At 43.0% G+C, this 23,420-nt stretch overlaps 1 protein-coding gene across 1 annotated transcript in view; it reads right to left on the bottom strand.

The window, feature by feature from the left end:
• Window positions 1–23,420, bottom strand: part of sgsm2 (small G protein signaling modulator 2) — a 274,118-nt gene that overhangs the window by 39,839 nt on the left and 210,859 nt on the right. The window contains exons 10-12 of the mRNA XM_072242777.1: window positions 21,122–21,285; window positions 19,822–19,954; window positions 6,194–6,347 (exon numbers count right to left, since the gene is read on the bottom strand). Coding sequence (XP_072098878.1) covers window positions 6,194–6,347; window positions 19,822–19,954; window positions 21,122–21,285 — 451 coding nt within the window. The remainder of the gene's footprint in view (window positions 1–6,193; window positions 6,348–19,821; window positions 19,955–21,121; window positions 21,286–23,420) is intronic.

Below are 23,420 nucleotides of genomic sequence, written 5' to 3'. Positions count from 1 at the left end.
TACACTTAGAGAGAAAGTACACTTTATTTGTCTACCCACTCTGCACTTTCTGTGTAAGTGTTAGTGTGTTCCCTTTTGCACTGCCTCAGTGTTGTAATCTTTATTTAATTTAGAGATACAGCACTGAGTGCAGCTCTTATGATCTCATCTACGATAAAGATGAACTCCTAATCTCTCAATCTACCTCTTCTTTATCGTATAAGAGAGTGGTTCAAGAACCTTGTAACAGTGGGATTGAGAGAGAATCTTGAAAAAACCTTGGGATAGTGCGTGATTCTTGAAAGAGGGTATGTGGTTATAAAGTGACGGGGCGAACTCTTAAAAATTGAGGTGTATATGAACACTTCCTTGCAGAAAGTGATGGATCTCTGGGATCCTCTCTACCTGAGGGCGAGGGAGGGCAGATTCCTGTAAAGTGGAATATAAATGGCTTTTGAAAGATCAGGGAATTGAGGACTGTGAGGAAAAAGGCACAGAGTAGATAGAATCTGTGTCGGATCAGACTTAGACTTATTATCACTGACATATGATGTGAAATTTGCTTTGAGGCAGCAGTGCAGTGCAGAAACAAAATTACATATCTTATTATACTGAATGGTGAGGCAGTCTTCAAGGGCTGAGTGAAGTAGTCTCCTCCCTTTTTTTTTGTGATCGTATGCTCTGATGTTTCAGGTGGAAAGTGAGCAGAAGGCAGAGAAAATAGAAGCAGAAATTTGTCCCAGTTGCTGCTTACATAAGCACCTTGTCAAACCATTACCACAGGCTTGATTTGTCTTGAATTTGTTTCACATCAGAGTGTGAGCTTGTCATATGCTCCAGCAAGGCAGGCAATTAATTAAACTACTGTTAATCAAAGTCCGGAGCTAAATAAAAGCAAACTCATCTGGATATAGAGAGATTCAATGTTATTAAAGAGGTGGATTAATAATTAATCATTTGCACAACTCATGGCTTTGACAAGATAAAAGAAACAATAACAATGGTGTAACAATCACTTCCTGACTACCTCAAAATTAATGACGTGTTTAATTCATTTCACACTCGTATCTGGGGTCATCAGACTCTCCTTCATGTTTAACTCCAATATTGACAATCACCATTTCAAATCGGCAAATTTGTTAAATTTGACCGCTATGCTGAAGCCAACTTTGTCACCCTACCTTACCTTGTCAGTCAATACCTTGTCTTAATTCCTGATCTGCTTTGAGCTAGCAAAATGAGAAAGCATCAATAATGGTCTAAAGTGTTCTTTGACATTGCTGGGAAAGGAAGAGAAGAGTAAACCAGGGCCATCAGGCAACAATTCCATTACTGTTGGCATTGGAGAGGGTCCAGAGGAGGTTTACGAGAATGATCCTGGGAATGAAAGCAAGGATGTAATGCTGAGGCTTTACAAGGCATTGGTCAGACTGTACTTGGAATACTGTGAGAAGTTTTGGGCCACTTACCTAAGAAAAGATGAGGTGGCATTGGAGAGGGCCCAGATGAGGTTCATGAGTATGACTCCAGGAATGAAAGGGTTAATTTATGAGGAGAGTTTGATGGCCCTGGGTCTGTATTCGCTGGAGTTTATAGAATGGGAGGGGGGAGGATGCTTTGAAACCCATTGAATTTTGAAAGATCTGGATAGAGTGGATTTGGAGAGGATGTTTCTGATTGTGGAGGAGTCTAGGGCCAGAGGTTACAGCCTCAGAAGAGAGGGACATCCATTTAGAACAGATTTGAGGAGGAATTTCTTTAGCCAGAGGGTGGTGAATCTGTGGAACTCGTTGCCACTGACAGCTGTGGAGGGCAAATCACTGGGTATATTTAAAGCTGAGATTGATAAGTTCTTGATTAGTAAGGGTGTCAATTGTTACAGGGAGAAGGCAGGAGAATGGGGTTAAGAGGGATGATAAATCAGCCACAATAAAATGGTACAACAGACTCGATAGTCTGAGTGGCTTAATTCTGCTCCCATATCTTAGGGTTAAAAGGAGTGTAAATGGCAACTGACCCTTTACAGACATCTCCTATTTTCCCATTCTCCGCCATTACCCAGGAACTTTTACTGGAAAGTAGATAAATAGATGAATGAAAGGCAAACAACAGGAATTCTGCAGATGCTGGAAATTCAAGCAACACACATCAAAGTTGCTGGTGAACGCAGCAGGCCAGGCAGCATCTCTAGGAAGAGGTACAGTCGACGTTTCGGGCCGAGACCCTTCGCCAGGACTAACTGAAGGAAGAGCTAGTAAGAGATTTGAAAGTGGGAGGGGGAGGGGGAGATCCAAAATGATAGGAGAAGACAGGAGGGGGAGGGATGGAGCCAAGAGCTGGACAGGTGATAGGCAAAGGGGATATGAGAGGACAGGAGGTCTGGGGAGAAAGACAAGGGGGGGGGAACCCAGAGGAGGGGCAAGGGATATAGTCAGAGGGACAGAGGGAGAAAAAGGAGAGTGAGAGAAAGAATGTGTGTATAAAAATAAATAACAGATGGGGTACGAGGGGGAGGTGGGGCATTAGCGGAAGTTAGAGAAGTCGATGTTCATGCCATCAGGTTGGAGGCTACCCAGACGGAATATAAGGTGTTGTTCCTCCAACCTGAGTGTGGCTTTATCTTTACAGTAGAGGAGGCCGTGGATAGACATGTCAGAATGGGAATGGGAACCCCATCTGTTATTTATTTTTATATACACATTCTTTCTCTCACTCTCCTTTTTCTCCCTCTGTCCCTCTGACTATACCCCTTGCCCATCCTCTGGGTTTCCTCCCCCTTGTCTTCCTCCCCAGACCTCCTGTCCTCTCATATCCCCTTTGCCAATCAGCTGTCCAGCTCTTGGCTCCATCCCTCCCCCTCCTGTCTTCTCCTATCATTTTGGATCTCCCCCTCCCCCTCCCACTTTCAAATCTCTTACTAACTCTTCCTTCAGTTAGTCCTGACGAAGGGTCTCGGCCTGAAACGTCGACTGTACCTCTTCCTAGAGATGCTGCCTGAATGAAAGGCAATGTGAGGGGCAAATTTTTCAAACGAAGGGTGGTGTGTATATGGGTGCAATTACAACTTTTAAGAAATATTTGGCCAGTATATGGATATGAAAGGTTTAGAGAAGGGGTTCCCAACCTTTTTTTAATGCCATGGTCCCTTACAATTAACCATGGGTCCGTGGACACCAGAATGGGAGTTCCTGCTTCAGAGAGATATGGGCTAAACACAGGCAAGTGGGACTAGCTTGGTTAGTTGGCGTGGACGTAATGAGGCAAAGGGCCTGTTTCCATGCTATATGGGCCAAATGAAGGCCAATACAATTAGGGTAGACAGGCATCATGATCAGAATGGAACAGGGATAAAGATCCTGTTTCCAATCCGTGCAAATCTATAAATTTATGAATGTTGCATATGAAATGGACAGGAGTCCTCCTGCTTAAATTCTTATTGATAATTGCTGTTTAACTTAGAACATTGAACTATTTAGCATAGAACACAGAATGGGATAGGCCATTCAGCCCAGGATGTTGTGATGATCTTGATGCTAATTTATACTAAATGTTCTCTCTAAGTTCATGTGTTTATCTAAGCTCCACCAAAATGCCTCATCCCACATATTACACCTGGTAATCTGTTCCAGGTACGTCCGTTAAAAACTTTCCCTTCACGTCACCTTTAAACTTTGCCCCTCTAACCTTAAAAGCATGTCCTCTAGTGATTGACTTTTCTACCACGGGGAAAACCTTTTGACTGTCTACCATAACTATGCCTGTTTTAATTTTAAAAGGCTCTGTCAGGTCCCTGCCGAGAGCCAGCTATGAGGAACAAACATTTAGGAGAAAGATCAAAGAGTTACTGATATCTTAGATCTGTTCCACAATGGGACAGAGCTTTAAGGGAAGCCAAACTTAGCTTTTAAAATCTAAGATGGAGATTGGTAGGTTCCATACACCCACTGATCTCTGTGTAAAAATTTTACTCCTATACTTTCCTCCAATCACCTTAAAATTATGTCCTTTTGTATTAGCCATTTCCTGAGGTCTCTTCTGTGCTTACGTATTTTCAAGGAGATGAATTGCAGAACAGAAACTTAGGCATCATTGCTATATTTATACTCCATTCTTTGTTGGTGCAACTGTAATGAAAACCAATTTCCCTTTGGATCAATAAAGTATGACTATGACTATGACTATCAAGAGCTAACTGTAAAACTCCTAAACCTAACCACATCTTGCTTTCAAAGTGGGAGCATCAAGTAAGCAAAAGCACAATGGAGTTCCCTTCATCTGTTGGCCTACTAGAGCCCATCACAGATAGCAAATTCTTCATCGTGACATCCTGAGAACTCAAATCAACAGGTCAGGATACCCAATACTGTGGACTTAAGAGATCATGGGATGGGATGACATGGAATTTCTCCTAAAATCTTGGCTTACATTGCTCTACCAACCAACTCCTCAAACTGCTTAAAATACTTAAATTTCAAAATACATCAATTGGCCACTGTTACCTATTAGTGTATGACCATAAGTACAGGAGGCTGCAATTCAAAAACTAGCTGATTGGTTGTAAAACCCCTTGGGATGACTCAACAGCACAGTATAGGCCCTTCAGCCCACAATGTTCCTTCCCTCCCACATATCCCTCCATTTTCCTGTCATCTGTGTGCCCATTTAAGAGTCTCTTAAATGTCCCTAATGTATCTGCTTCTACCACCACCCTGGCAATACGTTCCATGCACCCACCAATCTCTGCGTAAAAACGTTACCTCTGACATCCCCTTATACTTTCCTCCCAATCACCTTCCAATTATGCCCCCTCATAGTAGCCATTTCCACCCTGGGGAAAGAAGCCTCTGGCTGTCCATTGATCTATGCTGCTTATCATCTTGTACACAGGGTTTCCCAACCGTTTTCACGCCATGGACCCCACCATTAATTGAGGAGTCCATGGACCCCAGGCTGGGAACTCCTGTGGTACAGCATTGCTGATGCACTTGACTTTAATGCTTTATGTAGAACTACATGACGAGGGGTATAGAAAGGGGGAGTGCATTCAGTTTTTTCCCCCCTCAGATTGGGAGAAACTCGAACTAGAGGTCATAGGTTTAGGGTGAAAGGTGAAAGATTTAAAGGGAATCTGAGAGTGAACTTCTTCATGCAGAGAGTGGAACGAGCTGCCAGCGGAAATGATAGGTGTGGGTCCAATTGTAACAGTTAAGAGAGGTTTGGATAGGTACAAGGATGAAAAAGGAATGGAGGATGAAGGTCCTAGTGCTGCCAGATGAGACTAAGCAGAAAATCAGGCCAGCATGGACTAGATGTGACAAAGGGCCGGCTCCTGTGCTCCATGACTTTATACGTTGACCAGTCAATTCCCCATTCAACCCAAAGATAACTGCCATTATTGTTAGAGAGAGTTTTTCTGGGTAGATTTGTTTACACTTAAATGACTTTGGCCACCAGACAACACACATCAAAGTTGCTGGTGAACGCAGCAGGCCAGGCAGCATCTCTAGGAAGAGGTGCCTTTCACCCTAAACCTATGACCTCTAGTTCGAGTTTCTCCCAATCTGAGGGGGAAAAAAACTGAATGCACTCCCCCTTTCTATACCCCTCGTCATGTCTATTTGACAAGTACTGTGGATTGAGTCCACCACAATGGGCTTCCTAAAAAAGTGTGAATACCAGACAACACACATCAAAGTTGCTGGTGAACGCAGCAGGCCAGGCAGCATCTCTAGGAAGAGGTGCAGTCGACGTTACCAGATGCTTCTGATGCCATAGTTTGACCTAATGCTGTAGTTTCAAAGACAGTATTATCTATACATTATAAATATTAATTGTCTTCTATGTTAGCACGTAAAATGCCAAATAAATGTATTGTGGATTTAACTTGCAACCCAAACATGTCGGTGGCAGAAAGAAAGGATGGTGTGACATTTCGTATGTAGCTTCAATAGGAAGCATTGTCTATGCATTGTCTGTAACTATTTAAGTAGCGATTGCCTTTGTGCTTAGCATATAAATATCGAGCCCACATTGAGCTAGCAGACCTTTCTGCGGAAAGCGTCTCCGTTCATATGATGCCTGCTTGTTGTGTGGAGTAAAGAAGGTGCTTTGTACCTGCCAATGACTCTGTCTCTCCGGTGATTACACCCACGCTACAACAATTATAACTTTGTGTAATGTGCATACGCAGGTAAGGTTGACCTGTTCTCCTCACCTGTCATTCCCGCAGGAGCAGCAGACGGGGACATCATAGGGAGAACCATTGGTGGAGCAGGAGAAACACGAGGAGCCTTGGCTACACGGGCCTCCAAGTTGCCAAGGAAACTGGGTTGAGCTGCATCCATGCATTTCCAACAATTCACTAGGATCTAGGGGGAGAAGAAAAAGAAAATTTGGCATGCCGTTTAGAAGCATTTCTCCCCTGAATACAATGCATCGTTTTGCTGGCTGCTTGGATCATCTGTGTCTGTACCATTTCAGATGAAATGCTCATTGGGTTCAAAATTTTTCATGACCTCATTTTAAAAAAGATCTTAAGAGATAAAATTGTTTAATTGAATTGAACCAAGTTGCTTTAAAATTCAGGAGTATGGCAGAACGAATGTTATAATTTTAAAAGTACCTTTTTTTCCTATTATATACAACAATTGTACCCTTTGCTATTAGAATCGAACCTGGCAAGGGTAGGCAGGAAATCAGATTATACCACAGCTGGCTTTCTCTTGGCTAAATAGAACTTCAGCCCTGGGTGTTATATTGAAGTATTAAAGTGTCAGTATTACTTTTAAGGCAGTTAGATCTGGTTAGATTCTCCCTTCTATATCCCACGTGGTCTTCACATGACAGTGAAACTCTCACTTCCATACATCCAATGTCAGATAATGAGGGTGGATAATGCCAGATTTTTCCCTAGCTGGGATTGAATCTCAAAGGTGAGCCACTTTGTGGTGGTCAGGCTGGGATACACAGGGACCCTGAGGGACATAGGGTGGGTTAGTTGGACATCACTAGGACAATCATTTTACTGCAGTCTCAGATTCATGGACTTGAGTTGAAGGAGGTAGAACAAGTCTGGGCTTTTGCTTCTTTTTCTGATCCCAGTCTAGTGACTGCCAGATACCAACCAATCAAGGGCATTTTGCAACCCTCTCTTCCATTCCTGAAGCCAGAACCTATGTTAGAGTATAAACCAAATGTCCTTCAGATTGAAAATCCCATTACCTAAGACCATCTACCAAACCCACCACTCAATATTGAGATGGTAACTTTGAGATCTACAACAGATACACAGGCTCCTCATCATTGTCAAGGATCCTTCCCATCCATCCCACAATCATTTTGACCACCTATCATCAGGCAGGAGGCACCGTAACATTAGGACAAGGACTGTTAGGGTGGGATGTGCCAGTAGTATTATACTGTTCACTTTTTAAACTTGTGCTACAAATGCACCTTATGCTAAATGTCAATCTTTTAGAATATATTTTATTATTTGTTAATTTTATGTGTGGTAATATTACTTTATATGTTGTGTGTGAGCTATACGTACTGTGTTGTATATCTTGGTCTGGAGGAACAATGTTTCATTTGGTTGTATACATGTATATGGTTGAATGACCATAAACTTGAACTTGAGATTATGATGGTGCCTAGATCAATATGGGGTTGGGTCTGTTGCCCTCTGTGGTTCAGTTAGTGTGCAGTCTTCTACTGTTAGAAGCTTCTGGTGGGACTGGCATCGACATCAAGCAAGAACAGCTTTAGACTTTGCCGTTCTAACTGCAGTGGCTGACCTACTTCCAATATTCAGTGACAAACATCATAAACGTTTGGATAAATCTCACACCAGAGAAGAACCTGCAGTGGGAGTTGAGAAAATTCCAAAGCAGATAAGAGAATAAAGTATGATAAGGAAAAAAGTATGAAGTGCCAAATTTCAAGTGTGCATTAGAAGCTAATACCCTGTAACCAGCTGCGTTTGTGGTCCAATGACCATGATTGCTCTTGGTAAATTCTTCTACAGAAGTGGTTTGACGGGTGACCCCAACCATTATCAATACTCTTCGGAGATTGTCTGCCTGGCGTCAGTGGTTGTATAACCAGGACTTGTGACATGCTCCAGCTGCTTATATAACCATCCACCACCTAATCCCATGGCTTCGTGTGGCCGTGATTGGAGGGGGAGGGGGAGCTAAGCAGGTGCTATATCTTGACCAAGGGTGACCTGCGGGCTAGCAGAGGGAAGGCTTAACTTACACCTCCTTTGGTAGAGATGTATATCCATCCCGCGACCCAAATCTTATATTACTCATAAAATATAAAGGTTATAATTAGATGGAATGGTAAAGAGATCCTCCTGTTTCATCTATCAGAATATTGAAGGTGTGATATGCAACACACATTTAAGTGTAAAAATGCATTTGGGAATCTAAAATAAAGAGAAAAGTGATTTAATTGGAAAGCAATAAACACCTCCTGTAATTTATGGTTCATCTTACATCAATATAATGATTGCTTTATAAAGATCCCTAAATTAATTCTTGGTTGGCACTGAGTACTATGTATCAACTTTTGGATACTAATTGAAGTGCTAATTAACATTAGTACCTTCAGACCAAACAGAAATGATGAAAGGGAGAAACATTAGCCAAGATTCTAAGTCCTGGTGATGTTACTACAGTAACAAATCTGGAGCTCTGCCTTTCTGACCCGGAAGCACACAGCGGAATTTTACTTTGGAAAGTTTAAATTCAGTTAATTAAATCACCCTGGAATTTTATACCCAAGGATTTAAATCTAATGTTCTTCAGGGAATAATATTGGCCATTGCTCTTCTGTCTGGCTAATGGTTGACCCCAGCGGGGTGACTAATTCAGAAAGCTGTTCAGTTCATGGGGGTAATACGCTTAAAACACTAATAAAAACCATCATCTCGGCTAGGAACATGTCATCTACAGATGTTGGTTAAGAAGTTTAGATTCTATTGTTGAATATGCAGCACTCTTGGGTCACTATCACATATTGAAAGGCTTATGTAGACTGGACACGGACAGGATGTTACCTATAGCGGGGGAGTCTAAGCCCAGAGGACGCAGCCGTAGAATAGAGGGACAATCTTTTAGAACAGAGATGAGGAGGAATTTCTTTAGCCAGAGGGTGATGAATCTGTGGAATTCATTGCCACAGATGACTGTGTCATTGGGTATACTTGTTTATTTTTTAATTGAGATACAGAGTGGCATTTTGAACCACGCTGCCCAGCACCCCCTCACCCCCTGATTTAATCTGAACTTAATCACAGGACAATTTACAATGACCAATTAACCTACCAACTGGTACGTCTTTGGACCGTGGGAGGAAACCGAAGCACCCAGAGGAAATCCACGCGGTCACAGGGAGAACGTCTTAATAGGCAGTGGTGGGAATTGAACCTGAGTCGCGTGTACTGTAAAGTGCTAACCACTATGCTACCGTGCTGCCCATGGAGGTAGATACGTTCATGATTAGTAAGGGCGTCAAATGTTATGGGGAGAATGGAGTTGAGAGGGATAATAAATCAACCATGGAATGGCAGAGCAGACAAGGTAGGTTGATGAATAATTCTGCTCCTATTTCTTATGGTCTTATTACTAAAATGGTATGGGCATGTGGTCAAGTGGTTAAGGCATTGGACTAGCGACCTGAAGCTCATGAGTTCGAGCCCCAGCTGAAGGAATGTGTTGTGTCCTTGAGCAAGGCACTTAATCACACATTGCTCTGCGACGACACCGGTGCCAAGCTGTATGGGTTCTAATGCCCTTCCCTTGGACAACATTGATGTCGTGGAGAGGGGAGACTTGCAGCACGGGAAACTGCTAGTCTTCCATACAACCTTGCCCAGGCCTGCGTCCTGGAGAGTGAGGACGTTCCAGGCACAGATCCATGGTCTTGCAAGACTAACTGATGCCATTTATTACTAAAATGCCACTTAGACCAAACTAATCTGTGAGCTTAGTAACATAGCCAACTAGAGAAGAAAGGAAAAGCAAATGGTAAAAGTAACAGCTTTTGTAGATCACATGACAGGTACTAACAAAACCAATGTCTGAAGACCGTGGAAATAAGAGAAATGCCTAATTGTCACTCTGGAGGGATGAACTGAATTAATCTAAAGCACAAATTAGATTCTATTTTCACTTCATAAAATTGCACAATGTAAATGCAACAGGAGCCTGTACTAATCACATTTCTGCAGGCACTTTACAGATGCAATTATTTATGATGTTAAGACCAAAAAGAAAAAGGTTAAATAAAATTGTAGCAATGACATGTGTTGCTGCATTTTTAAAGCTTTTGACGTTGTGCATAAAACATGCGTTAGTGAAACTAATTCCAAGCAGTAAATTTCATCATTGATATGAGGTAAAATTGGAGACTTTTGTTATAATTCTGGAGCATCTTCCCCTTATGATGTACATTAGAATTTCTGGTAATTGACTCCAATATGATCAAACTTATTACAGCAATGTGACGTGCATGAATTCTTCCACAGAATTTCTTCCATGCATCAGCAATAGTGAGTGCAGTTAGCAAAAAGATATGGACTAGAAGGTTAATTAAAACCATCTCACACTTCAGTAGAAAATTAAAAGTAAACACCTGGGAGTGATTACAAGGAGACAGCTTATCTCAGTTCAGAAGGCAGTTATAAACCATGCTTCAGTTTGGCATTGACTGGGATGCCATCTGAACTCTTTATAGACTTGGGGCCAGTCCTGTCATCTGCATTGCCACCGTAACCACAACCCCCACCCAACCCCCCCTCCACCAAACTCCCATTACCCCTCACTCCAATACAAAAGGAAGCACACAATTGTAAGATTCCACATGCAGCCAGGCAACAAAATCTAACAATACAGGAGAAATTAAACATAAACAAAGTTTGAGACAGGTAGAAAAAGGAGAAAAGGTGTCAATGTAATGTCAGCCATGACTGCGACAAAACTACACTTAGGTCTGGGCAAAACAAAGCAGGCAGACTTACTGCACTGAGGGCAAAGGTTAAATATAAACAAATAACTTAAAAACAAATGCTCTTCACCTTAATTCTTCAGGAAGCAGTTGGCCGACGTATCATTTACTGCAGCTTCTCAATGGTTTCAGTTACAAAAATAAATTTCAGTGTGTATATGCACGAAATTTAAAGAAATGTTATTCTTTGGCTTTACTTTTTAATCTGCAGAAAAGTGCGCCAAGAACCTGGTGAAATCAGAACCTCACAGAACCTAAAGAAAATATAAAACCTGATGAAAGGTTGTCCGAGAAATTGAGAAACCAATTGAAGGAAAAAATTACCCGGTGAAGAATTACAGTGAACAGCATCTTGGTTACTCAGAGGATTATTTTTTGTGTGGCCACATGCACAGTTCAAGCATGTTGCAAAAAATTAAAAGCAACGGCGAGCAAATGGGAAACAACAGTGCTGTCATTACCTTCAGACTGTTAGCAGTGCACCTAAGAGGTAATGATCAGTTCTCTTTAAGGTTTGCAGACTTTTACACACCAGCTTCCCAGTCTCTGTTCCCACCCCACAAAGCATCATGTCCAACACCCTCCAGAAACTAAACTGAAGTCGCACTATTAGTGAGTGGTAACAAGATTAATTAATTTGTATAATAATTCATCTGTCCAGTAATTACTATGTTACTTCAGACGGGTTCAGGATTTTCTTTTTAAAAAATGGCAACATTCACTCTAAGTCTTATGTGAAATTAGCAAAGGAACCAGAAAGGGAAATATTTATTACAATTATATTCATTAGTATTATGCCTTAGAGTGTTCTAAGTGTCTATTTACATTAGAAAGTAGAAGCAGATTTACTGATTGCTCCAAATGGCATGACCAGGAAATGATAATTACCTCTGCAGACTGCAATACCTTCAACTTGACTACTTTCAAGCTGCCTACCATGGAATATATCTGAACTGCTTTTGATTTATTGTCAAATTTGTTTTCTAAAAACCACAGTGCAAAGCTTTAGTAAGCTTTATGTGAAAATACTGTAAATCTGATTTTTTTCCCCCAGAGAATTTTCTCCTCTCTCGTGGTGATCAATAATAGATTCTGAAGGTCAATCATCTTGTGGGCCTCCAGGAAGGGCACCAGATTTCAGGGGACATCAGAACCCTATCTGGTGCTTTCCACCCACACTTTGGCCAAGCTCTAGCACTACTTTTTGCCTGCTTAAGCACCAGTGGATAACTTGAGCTCTAGGGCTTTTGATTATGGTAAAGCACAACAGGAACACATGCACTCAATGCTGTTGCTACTGCCTACTTATGCAGATCTCCAGCATCGGGCAGCTGTGACAGGGTCCTTCCTCAGTGCTTCAGTCACAAGACCAAAGATCGCTAAGGGGTCAACAGCATCACGGCTGGTGCTCAGAGCTGGAACCAGGGATCTGTACCCCCTCCTATTCAATGGCTAAACCTGATCAATATCTATCTGTCTGCAGGGAGCTTAAAGAGAACCTTGGGGGGCGGGGGGGGGGGTGAGAGATCAGTGTACCAAAGGTTCAAATGGATCAAAAGAATTTCCAGATTTTTAACCAGTTTGGTAAAGTAGTGCCAACACTGTTGAATCTTGGGATGAGACTTTGAGTGGTGCCTCTGCATATCTTGCATTTCACTTCAAGTGTGATTAGGCCAAGCTGCATAAAAACCTTTCATCATTTTAGGAGCTGTGAGGTTCCGTGAGCAGATCATAGAAATCATTTCATGCAGCCTATCCTCGTCGTCTTCATCATCTTCCACCGAGATGGAGCGGCTGGCGGCTAAGTGGTGGTAGTTAATAGTTACTGCTTAAAGAAAAGATTGAAAGGGCTAATGAGGAGCATGCCTTCACTGCACAGATCACTTACACACTGCCCCCTTGCCAGTGACATTTATTGGCAATTAATAACGGGCCAGAAATTGTGCTGTAATCCACCGAACCCGGCACCGTTTCTGTGCTAACTTTTTTTAAACTGTATATTTTTGCACAGCAGTTAGAAAACCCAACTCCAAAAGAAAATTGGAAGGAACTCATCTGACTACACAGCATACCCACAGGCAAAAATAACATAGGTAATCCCACTCATTGGAGCATCACATCATCATTTCCACTTTTAATGAAAACACGTTGATGTTGACCTCAACCAAGGTACGGCAATTGGCTTCAACATCTGTACACAATAAGTTAAAATGCTGTAAAATTCCCATTCCCAAATACACATTTGGAAATCCCTCTTGGAAGTGAGCATCTGTGCAGAGTATCCAGTTTGTTGTGATATCGCCCACAGCTGAACAGCCTGCATTGCATCTTCGCTGAAGCTCACAACACAAGACAAGGGGAACATGGGATGACATGGGATAAAAAAGAAAGATCATTCACTATGAATACAGGAAAGGCTGTAAAGGTGCTCTCCATGAGGTCAATGCAATTTCCGTTTCCCATTCTAGAGAAATACCGAGCAGATATGGGACCTGCTGCTTCACCTGGTGACAGGGGAAATGAAAAACAAAATGTAGGTTGAGCAAGCTCGTGATTTTCTGTTTGGATCAAGGGAGTATAAGAGGCAACTTGATAGAGGTGTATAAGACGATCAGAGGCACATATCGAGCAGATAGTCAGCGACTTTTTCCCCAGGGGGTATAATTTTAAGGCGATCAGGGGAAAATTAGTGGTGGGGGACTGTCAAAGGTAAGTTCTTTACACAGAGAGTGGTGAATGTGTGGAACACCCTGCTAGTGGTGGTGGAAGAGGCAGAAACATTAGGGGCATTTAAGAAACTCATAGATAGGCACATGGATGATAGAAAAATGGAGTGTTATGCAGGTTAGATTGACCTTAGTGTAGGTTAAAAGGTCAGAGCAACATTGCCGGCTGAAATGCCTGAACTGCATTGTAATTTTGGATGTTCTAAAATTAACTTTTTATCAACCTGTTCCTATCTATTAACTGGACAGTTGTTTCCTGATCTGGCTGCTGGTGGAGAGGAGGAGAGGTAGGTTGGTAAATGGGAGCCCAGGTGACAGCGCTGCCACTGAAGGAGAGACTGACCCTGCTGGGTTGCTATGGTAACGTGGCGGCTAGCGCGACGCTGCCACAGCTCAGAGTGTCAGAGTTCAGTTCCGGTGCCAGCTGCAAGGAGTCTGTACATTCTTCCCGTGACCACATGTGTTTCCTCTGGGCGCTAGTAGGTTAATTGGTCAGTGCAAGTTGCCCTGTGATTGGGCTAGGGTTAAATCAGTGGGTTGCTGGGCGGCGCGGCTCGACGGGCGGGAGGGGCTGTTCTGCGTGGTATCGCTAAACAAATAAATAAGCATAATTCAGACTTGGAACGCTACTAGGCAAAATCCACCATGACTTCTGTCAGGTTTAATCAATTTGCAGCGAGGACTCTGAGGCTCGTGCGGGGAATGAGATCGGGAAAAGGGAGCCAGTCAGCAGGGGTCTGAAGGGCAAATATCACAGTAGCCTGTTTGTGAAAATGTAATACAAAAGGTTACTAGACACACTAGTACGGTTAGTGCCCAGTGTGTCTCCCAGAACACCGAATGCTTTACTTCACTCACCTTCGGTGACAGTAATGAAGCTCCAATGGGTGTGTTCACTTTTTATTCCTCCTTCCTTACTCAATATCTACGTTTCCCTTCAGTTATAACTCCCACCCCCAACCCTACAAGTGGGCTCTTCTGTGTGCCATCTACACTGTCCTATCTAAATCAACATTATCACAAGTGTTCATGAGAAAACCTGCTCCCACAGCTGGCAGCTAATGGGATCACACACAAAATTCTGGAGAAACTCAGCAGGACTGCCGAAGGGTTTCGGCCCAAAACGTCCACTGTACTTTTTTCTCACAGCCTGGCCTGCTGAGTTCCTCCAGCATTTTGTGTGCGTTGCTTGGACTTCCAGCATCTGCAGATTTTCTCTTGTTTGTGAGGTAATGGGATACTGAGAGAGCACACACACCTACAGGGAAGGGGCACCATCATCTCAAGTGTGGTGGACAAATCAGGGAAGAGGTTAGAGGCATTGTACCCAGAGACTGCTGTCTGCAGGGCAGACACACCCATCTTGTCTTCCTCTCCCCGGTTCACTCATGCTCTTTTTCACACAGTCTGCAACCTAGGTCCCGATGGCAACTTTGACCAATCTTCTCCCAGGTGTAACGGACACACAGGTAAGCACAGAGGGAGGAAAACAGACAAAAAGGACCAAGAAGACTGAGAGGCAAGCAGACGCATATAAAGTTAGCCTAAGAAATAATAACATTGAAACTTCTGCTTGATGGCACAGACGTACAAGAAAAAATAAGGTCGATATGATAGCGTGCTGTTATTACGCTGTCAGCAATCCCGCCACTGTCTGTAAGGAGTTTGTACATTCTCCCCGTGACCACATGGGGTTCTTCCAGGTGCTCCCACATTCCAAGTTGTGGGCATGTTATATTGGCACAGGAAGTGTGGCGACACTCGTGGGCTGCCCAGTGCAATCCTCGCTGATTTGATTTGACACCATCGACGCATTTTACTGTAGATGCTTTGATATTTTGATGTACATGTGACAAATAATCATTAATCTTTAACCAGGGTAACCCACCACAGGACAGAAAGGAGTGCATCCTAGGATTTTGAGGGAGAAACATGAAGAAATCATGGGGACACTGATCAAAATCATTCAAAGATGTTAGAGGAGTGGCAAGGGATGGATATCACTCTCCTACACAAAAAAATGGGAATAAGGATCTGTACAGCAGCTAAGGCCAGTCTGTTTAACCTCAGTAGCGGGCAGAAGCATTGATCCTAGACCAATTAATAGCCATCTGGTGAAAATGGACTAATTAAGACAAACCAGTTTGGATCTGTTAAACCCATCTTGTACGTAACAAATCTGACAGAAATGTTTTGATAAGGCGATGGATAGAGCCTCCAAGAGGACCACCACCTTGTCGTGGTTTGGAGGCTTGCGTGCCTCAGTGACCCAGAGTCATGACTTTAGGCTTTGGCTCTTGGTTGGGTCACTCATGTCAAACAAGTTGAAGGGTAGAGGCTAGACTAAGAGTGGTCCACCAGTCCTCCAGGTTTGGGGGTCCTGACTGGTAAAACAAAACTGTTACGGAAACAGCAATGAAGAATCCCTCTACATCTGAGTGGCCAAGGACAGACAGAGATGGGAGGATCTTCACTGCTGCCTAGATGCCAGCAGGTATAATGGACAATAAGTAAGTAAGTAATGGACACAGGCAATGAGGGTTATGCTTTGATGTGTTATTCATGGCCTTCCAGAGAACTTTTGATAAGGTGCCACATGAAAGACTTAGCAATAAAATTGAAGCACGTGGCATAAGTGGGATTTGATAGGTTGAGTACAAAGTTGGCTCTATAAGAGAGCCACTCTAGTGGAAGGTGAGTAGTGGGGTTCACCAGGGATTAATATTAGGTATTAGAACTCATGCATTTTATTAATGTATACTTGTGGTTCAAGCCACGATTTGTAAATTTGTGGATGATCAAAAACTGGTCTTAGTTCATCCATTTTCCACCAGTGACCGTTAATCATGTCTCAATGCCTCTAAAAGCTTCCCACTACCAAGGTTAAAAAGACTGGTCTTAGTTGCTGTAAAGATCCTTACTCCCATCTTTGCACAAAGGACTAATGTTCATTGCCATTCCTCTGGCATCACTGAATAATTCTGGTCAGTGCCCTCATGATTTCTTTCTGCTTTTCTCTCAAAGTCCTAGGATTGAGAGCTACGAGGAGATCACTGATGGATGGCAGCAAGCTTTGAACAGGCTAGTGGAATGGGAGGATGTAATTTTAATACATTTGGTTGTAAGGATAATGAGGTGATAAGGAATATCGGTGTGTATGGCTCTGGATTTCCAATATCTGCAGAATCTCCTGTGTTTACAGAATAAGGATACTTGGATATAAAGGAGTGCAGGGTTGTGTGCACAAATCCAAAGGGGCCAGGCAGACTAAAATAGCAATTACTAAGGCCCCAAATCAACTGTAGATTTTCTCAATACAGGCAGAAAGTATAAAAGCAGAGTTGTGTTAGACCTTTAAAGGCCTTTTGACACATGAGGGTGCTTAGCAAGATAAGAGCACAAGGTATTACAGGAAAGATACTAGCATGGATAGAGCATTGGCTGATTGGCAGGTAGCAAAGAGTGGGAATAAAGAGAGCCTTTTCTGGTTGGCTGCCGGTGACTAGTGGCATTTGCAGGGGTCGTTGTTGGGACGGATACTTTTTACATTGTATGTCAGTCAATGACTGGAATGACAGAATTGATGGCTTTGTGGCTAGGTATGCAGACGATATGAAGAGAGGTGGAGGGGCGGGTAGAGTTGAGGAAGCAGGGGGACTGCAGAAGGACTTAGTCAGATGAAAAGAATGGGCAAGGAAGTGCAGATGGAATACAGTGTCAGGAAACATATGATAATGCGCTTTGGCAGATGGAATAAAGATGGACTATAGTATAAAAACAAAGATGCAATGTTGAGGCTTTATAAGACATTGGTGAGATCTCACTTGGAGTATTGTGAGCAGCTTTCGGCCCCTTATCTAAGAAAGGACGTGCTGATATTGGAGAAGGTGCAAAGAAGGTTCACGAAAATGATTCTGGGATTGAAAAGCTTATCACATGAGGAGTGTTTGATGGCCTTGGACCTCTACTCACGGGAGTTCAGAAGATTGAGGTTGGATCTCATGGAAACCTATTGAATGTTGAAAGGCCATAATGGATATAATGGATGTGGAGAAGATGTTTCCTATAGTGGGGTCGGAGGGCACAATCTCAGAATAGAGGGGTGTCCATTTAGAATGGAGGTGAAGAGGAATTTCTTTCACCAGAGAGTGGTGAATCTGTGGAATTCGTAGCCACAGGCAGCTGTGGAGGTCAAGTCATTGAATGTATTTAAAGCAGAGGTTGATAAATTCTTGATAAGTCATGGAGTGAAAGGTTACAGAGAAAAGGCAGGAGAATGGGTTTGAGAGGGAAATGGATCAGCCATGATCAAATGGAGGGGCAGAATTGATGAGCCAAATGGACTAATTCTGCTCCTATGTCTTATGGTCTTTATTAAACACTGATCTGGCCTCAGCTGGAGTACTGCATTCAACTCTGGTTCATAATGAAACAGGATGTGAGAGTGTTATAGAGGGACCAGGAAAGATGGGGGACTACAGCTACTAGATTAGAGGGATAGGACTTATTTTCAGAGAGGCCTGAGGTGAGATTTGATAGAGGTATATAAAATAATGATTGTTTTGGACAGAGTATTCCCTTTGATGGAAAGGTCAAAGATCAGAGATCATGGGCATATGTATAAAAAAGGAAGAGAATTAAGAGTGACATGGAAAATATTATTTAAGCAGTAACTGATTGGGATTTGGAATACAGCGTCTGCAGATATACTGGAGGTGGGTTCCATTGTTACCTTCAAGAGCTAAGTTGATAAATATATGAAGAAAAGAATGGTAAGGCCAGGAAGGGAAATGGGTTTGTTTTGAGTGTTAGAGTGGACAGATATACCAAATAAATTCATCTTTGCTGTTACTATTCTATTCATCAGGGGATTGAGTTCAAGAGCCACAAGGTAATACTGTAGCTCTATAAAACCCTAGCTGAACCAAACTTGGAATACTGTTTTAGTTGCTTCATTAGAGGAAAGATGTGGAAGCTTTGGAGAAGATGCAGAGGAGATTTATTGAATTGGAGAGCATGTTTTATGAGGGTAGGTTGAGTGAGCTGGATCTCTTCTCTTTGGAGTGAGGGAGGATGAGGGTTGACTTGATAGAGGTGTACAGGATAATAAGAGGCATTGATCGAGGCAACAGCCAGAGACTTCTTTTCCCAGGGGGGCAATGGCTAATATGAGGGAGCATAATCTTAAGCTGATTGAAGGAAAGTATGGGGGGATGTCAGAGCTAATTTTCTTTATACAGAGAGTGCCGGGGTGGTGGTGAACACAGATACATTAGGGACATTTAAGAAACTCTTAGATAGACACATGGATGATAGAAAAAATGAGGACTATGTATGAGGGAAGGGTTAGATTGATCTCAGAGTAGGTTAAAATGTGGGCCAAAGGGTCTGTGCTGTAGTCTTCTATGTTCTATAATCGTAAACACAACGGCACACAAAGCAGGCACAGGTGAAGATAGACACAAATACGGATAACTATTACAATTTCTGCTGGCGCAAAACTGGGCACGAAACCGGCACCCTTAAAATCGCTAGCTTTCACTGGATCCTAGAACAGAGATATTCCCCTCCATAGATGGTGCCTGACCTGTGAGTCCCTCCAGTATTTCGTGCGTTGCTCTGGATTTCCAGCATCTGCAGAATCTCTCTTTATTCCCTGCTTCCTAAGCCATATTGTCGAGCAAATTGTCAGCCAGCTGGTAAACCAGGTGCAAAATGCCAGAAACATAACACCGTGGGTGTAGTAGGCGATTCAATATGTCAGTGGGTGATCAGTGACTTAACGCTTTGAAGTTTACGCTGGGTGTTGGTGATCTAATGTTGACAGATGCATGCACTAAAGCAGCAGTTCCTAGGAGATTTCCACGGGCCCTCATCCGCTTTCAAACCAAACAGCTTTGGCAGCAGATGGTCAGGCAGACAGAGAGGTACCATGCTCCTTTGGTCCAGTAATTCCAGGTGAGGTGATAAGGCAAAGGAAAGTTGACATATGCAAAAACCGAAACATACTGGTGTTTCAAAGAACCAGGAATGCCACGAAAAGCAGTGATATTAAACACCAGAAGCTCACTGGGAATCAGCAGTAGTTCACTGTAAATAAACTCACCATAGTCATTCTTCTGTCCTGGATATATTATTCTGAATACATAATCAGTAGCTACTTCATCCACTGTGTGGTCTTCTTGGTCCATAGATTTGGCTCTGCTGTTCCTTTTCCGCAGCTTTGGGAACACCTTACCCTGGGATTTGGGAGAAACAGCTGTGTTACAAACTAAACTTTAAAAAATAAATGCTGAATGAACGCTTCTTCCTTTTCCTTTCCAGTCCTGAAACGTCAACTGTTTATTCCCCTCCATAGATGCTGCCTGACCTGCTGAGTTCTTCCAGCGTTTTGTATGCGTTGAACTGAAATTTCGTTAATCTTGTGATTGATTAAAGATCTTTTCAAGCATAAAGTTAAAACCCAGTGTGACTATGGCCAATCTGAGCCCAGAGGAGGGAGATAGGAGATGATGTTCTATAAGGATCATTGTTCAGGTCACCGCTCTTCATAATGTACCTTCATAATTCAAGATCAAAAACATTTTCTAAGTTTGCAGATAATACTAAATTTGACGGGGCGAAGATGGGAAGTCAATACCAAGGAGAACTGCTGTCAGTAACAACAGGTCATTAATAATCTTGTAAGTAATTTGTAAATGAAGTTCAACACAGATAGACATGAGGTAGTTTTTTAAAAAATAAGAGCAGAGAGGTCACGCAGTACTTTAAAGTTTTTGAGTCTAGGTGCTATGGAAGATCAAAGGGTTCTTAGAGGACAAATAACTGAAAGTTGCAGCAGGGTCAATAAGGTTATTAAACAAACGCATACAAAATACCGGAGGATCTCAGCAGGTCAGGCAGCATCTACCAAGAGGAATAAATAGTTGATGCTGCAAACCATGACCAAAAGCTGATGAAGGTTCTTGGCCCAAAACATTGACTCTTTATCCCTCTCCAAAGATGCCGCCTGACCTGCTGAGTTCCACCAGCATTTTGTGTGTATTGCTCTGGAATTCCAGCATCTGCAGAATCTCTTGTGCTTATCATTAAAATAACAAGTATTTTGGATTTAAAGTATCTCTAGGGCAGGGGTTCCCAATCTGGGTCTACGGATCCCTCGGTTAATATAATGATACAGGTCCATGGCATAAAAAAGATTGGGGACCCCTGCTGTGGGGGAAGGAGGTGAAAAAGGATTGAAGTTAGAAGGAGCCTGTATTAAACTTTGGTTACAGATCTGGTCACCAGATTATGTTCAAGAGGTGGAAGTGAGGGGTCAGAGAAGGCTGACAAAGAAACTACTTTCATTTTAAAACCTCCGTAAGTGGCAGGAGTTTAAAAAATGGCTTGCGGTATCAACCCACCTTTCCTCGCTGTGACCAAAGTGGTGGATCGAGCTGTCCTCGTGGTAACAGCCCGTTTTCAAGGCAGGAGAGGAAGGCCAGTAGGTGGCCACCCTGGGGGAAGTGGAGCGGAGGTCTCTGGATTCCGTCCTGACTCACCAACACCAATGTCCCGCCGCTGTCAGCTGATGGAGGGGAAAGAAAGCATTACCCGTCAAATCAGCATCAAGTGCTAACCAGCTGTCCCTGACGTGAGACAGCAGAGAACAGACTTTTCATTATATATCACATTTCAAGTTCCTTTTAGAACATCCAAAAAGAGCTTTACAATCATTGAACATGGACAAGTACAATGCAGTTACAGACCCTTCAGCCCACAATATTTCTGCTGCCCGTGATACCAAATTAAACTAAACATTTCTGCCTGCACACGTCCATATCCATCCATTCCATGTTTGTTCACGTGTCTGTCTAAATGCTTCTTGAACATCAAAATCATGTCTGCTTTCGGCACCACCCTGACAGAGTACTCCATGCCCCTACTACTGTTTAAGAAAAGCTTGCCTTTACGACTATGCACTCTAGTATTTGACATATTTACCTGGGAAGAAGCCTCTCCTTATCTATTACTCTCCTAACTTTATAAACCTCTATCACTTCTTCCCTAACCCCCCCAACACTCCAGAAGAAAACAATCCAGGCTTGTCCTTAGGGCTCTTATTCTCCAATTCAGACATCATCCTGGTGAACCTCTTCTGGTCCCTCTCCAAAGCCTCCATATTCTTCCTGTAATGGGGCCACAAACGTGGCCTGAAGTTTTGTACAGCTGCTACATGACATTGTGACTCCCATATTCAATATCTCAACTGACAGTGGCAAGCATTATATATATATCTATACCATCCTATCTATTTGTATGTGTATGTGTATGTGGGCACGTAGCCAAGTGGTTAAGGCATTGGACTAGCGACCTGAAGGTCGTGAGTTCGAGCCCCAGCCGAGGGAACATGTTGTGTCCTTGAGCAAGGCACTTAATCGCACATTGCTCTGCGACGACACTGGTGCCAAGCTGTATGGGTCCTAATGCACTTCCCTTGGACAACACTGGTGTCGTGGAGAGGGGAGACTTGCAGCATGGGCAACTGCAGGTCTTCCATACAACCTTGCCCAGGCCTGCACCCTGGAGAGTGAAGACTTTCCAGGCACAGATCCAGATCAATGATCTCGCAAGACTAACGGATGGCTTGTGTGTGTGTGTGTGTGTGTGTGTGTATATATATATATATATATAGACAATAGGTGCAGGAGTAGGCCATTTGGCCCTTCAAGCCAGCACCGCCAACCGCCATTCACTGTGATCATGGCTGATCATCCACAATCAGTACCCCATTCCTGCCTTCTCCCCATATCCCTTGACTCCGCTATCATTAAGAGCTCTATCTAACTCTTTCTTGAAAGCATCCAGAGAATTGACCTCCACTGCCTTCTCAGGCAGAGCATTCCACAGGTCCACAACTCTCTGTGTGAAAAAGTTTTTCCTCAGCTCCGTTCTAAATGGCCTACCCCTTATTCTCAAATTGTGGCCTCTGGTTGTGGACTCCCCCAACATCGGGAACATGTTTCCTGCCTCTAGCGTGTCCAATCCCTTAATAATCTTATATGTTTCAATCAGATCCCCTCTCATCCTTCTAAATTCCAGTGTATATACTTTCTATACCATCCTATCTAATTGTATACCACCTTCAGGAACTGATGGACGTGGACCCCCCTCCCCCACCAAACATCCCATCACAACATCAATTCTCCCAAGGGTGCTGCCATTTGGTGTATGGTTTCCCCTTACATTTGTCCTCCCAAAGTACAACACCTCCCACTTCCCCAGATTAAACTGCATCTGCCATTTCTTTGCCCCTAACGGCAGTTGATCTAAATCAGGCTGTATTCTTTGACAACCCTTTTCACTATTCAAAACTCCACGAATTGCTGTGTCAGGGCCAATTAGTACCTTAAGTGTATTCATTTCTATATACCAGAAATGTGACAGTCAATTTGAGGACACCTGTCAGCAATATGCTAATGACCAGGGTATCTGGGACGGCCAATGTTGTATACAGTGCCAGCAGTCGCTGATTGGCGTTTAGTACCTGCCACTGTAAGGAGTTTGTGCATTCTCCTGTAATCCTGAGAGCTTCCTTCCGGTACTGTGTCTTCCTCCCACATACCAAAGATCTGCCATTAGGTTTGGGATTAGTGAGTTGGAGGTAGGGGCTATGTTGGTGTCAGAAGCACGATGATAAGCAATGGAAATAATTTCCCTGCT

The sequence above is a fragment of the Mobula birostris genome, chromosome 25 (genome assembly GCF_030028105.1).
Source record: "Mobula birostris isolate sMobBir1 chromosome 25, sMobBir1.hap1, whole genome shotgun sequence".
Classification (NCBI taxonomy): domain Eukaryota; kingdom Metazoa; phylum Chordata; class Chondrichthyes; order Myliobatiformes; family Myliobatidae; genus Mobula; species Mobula birostris.
Note: the sequence above shows the minus strand (reverse complement) of the source record. Positions and strands in the feature narration are given on the sequence as shown.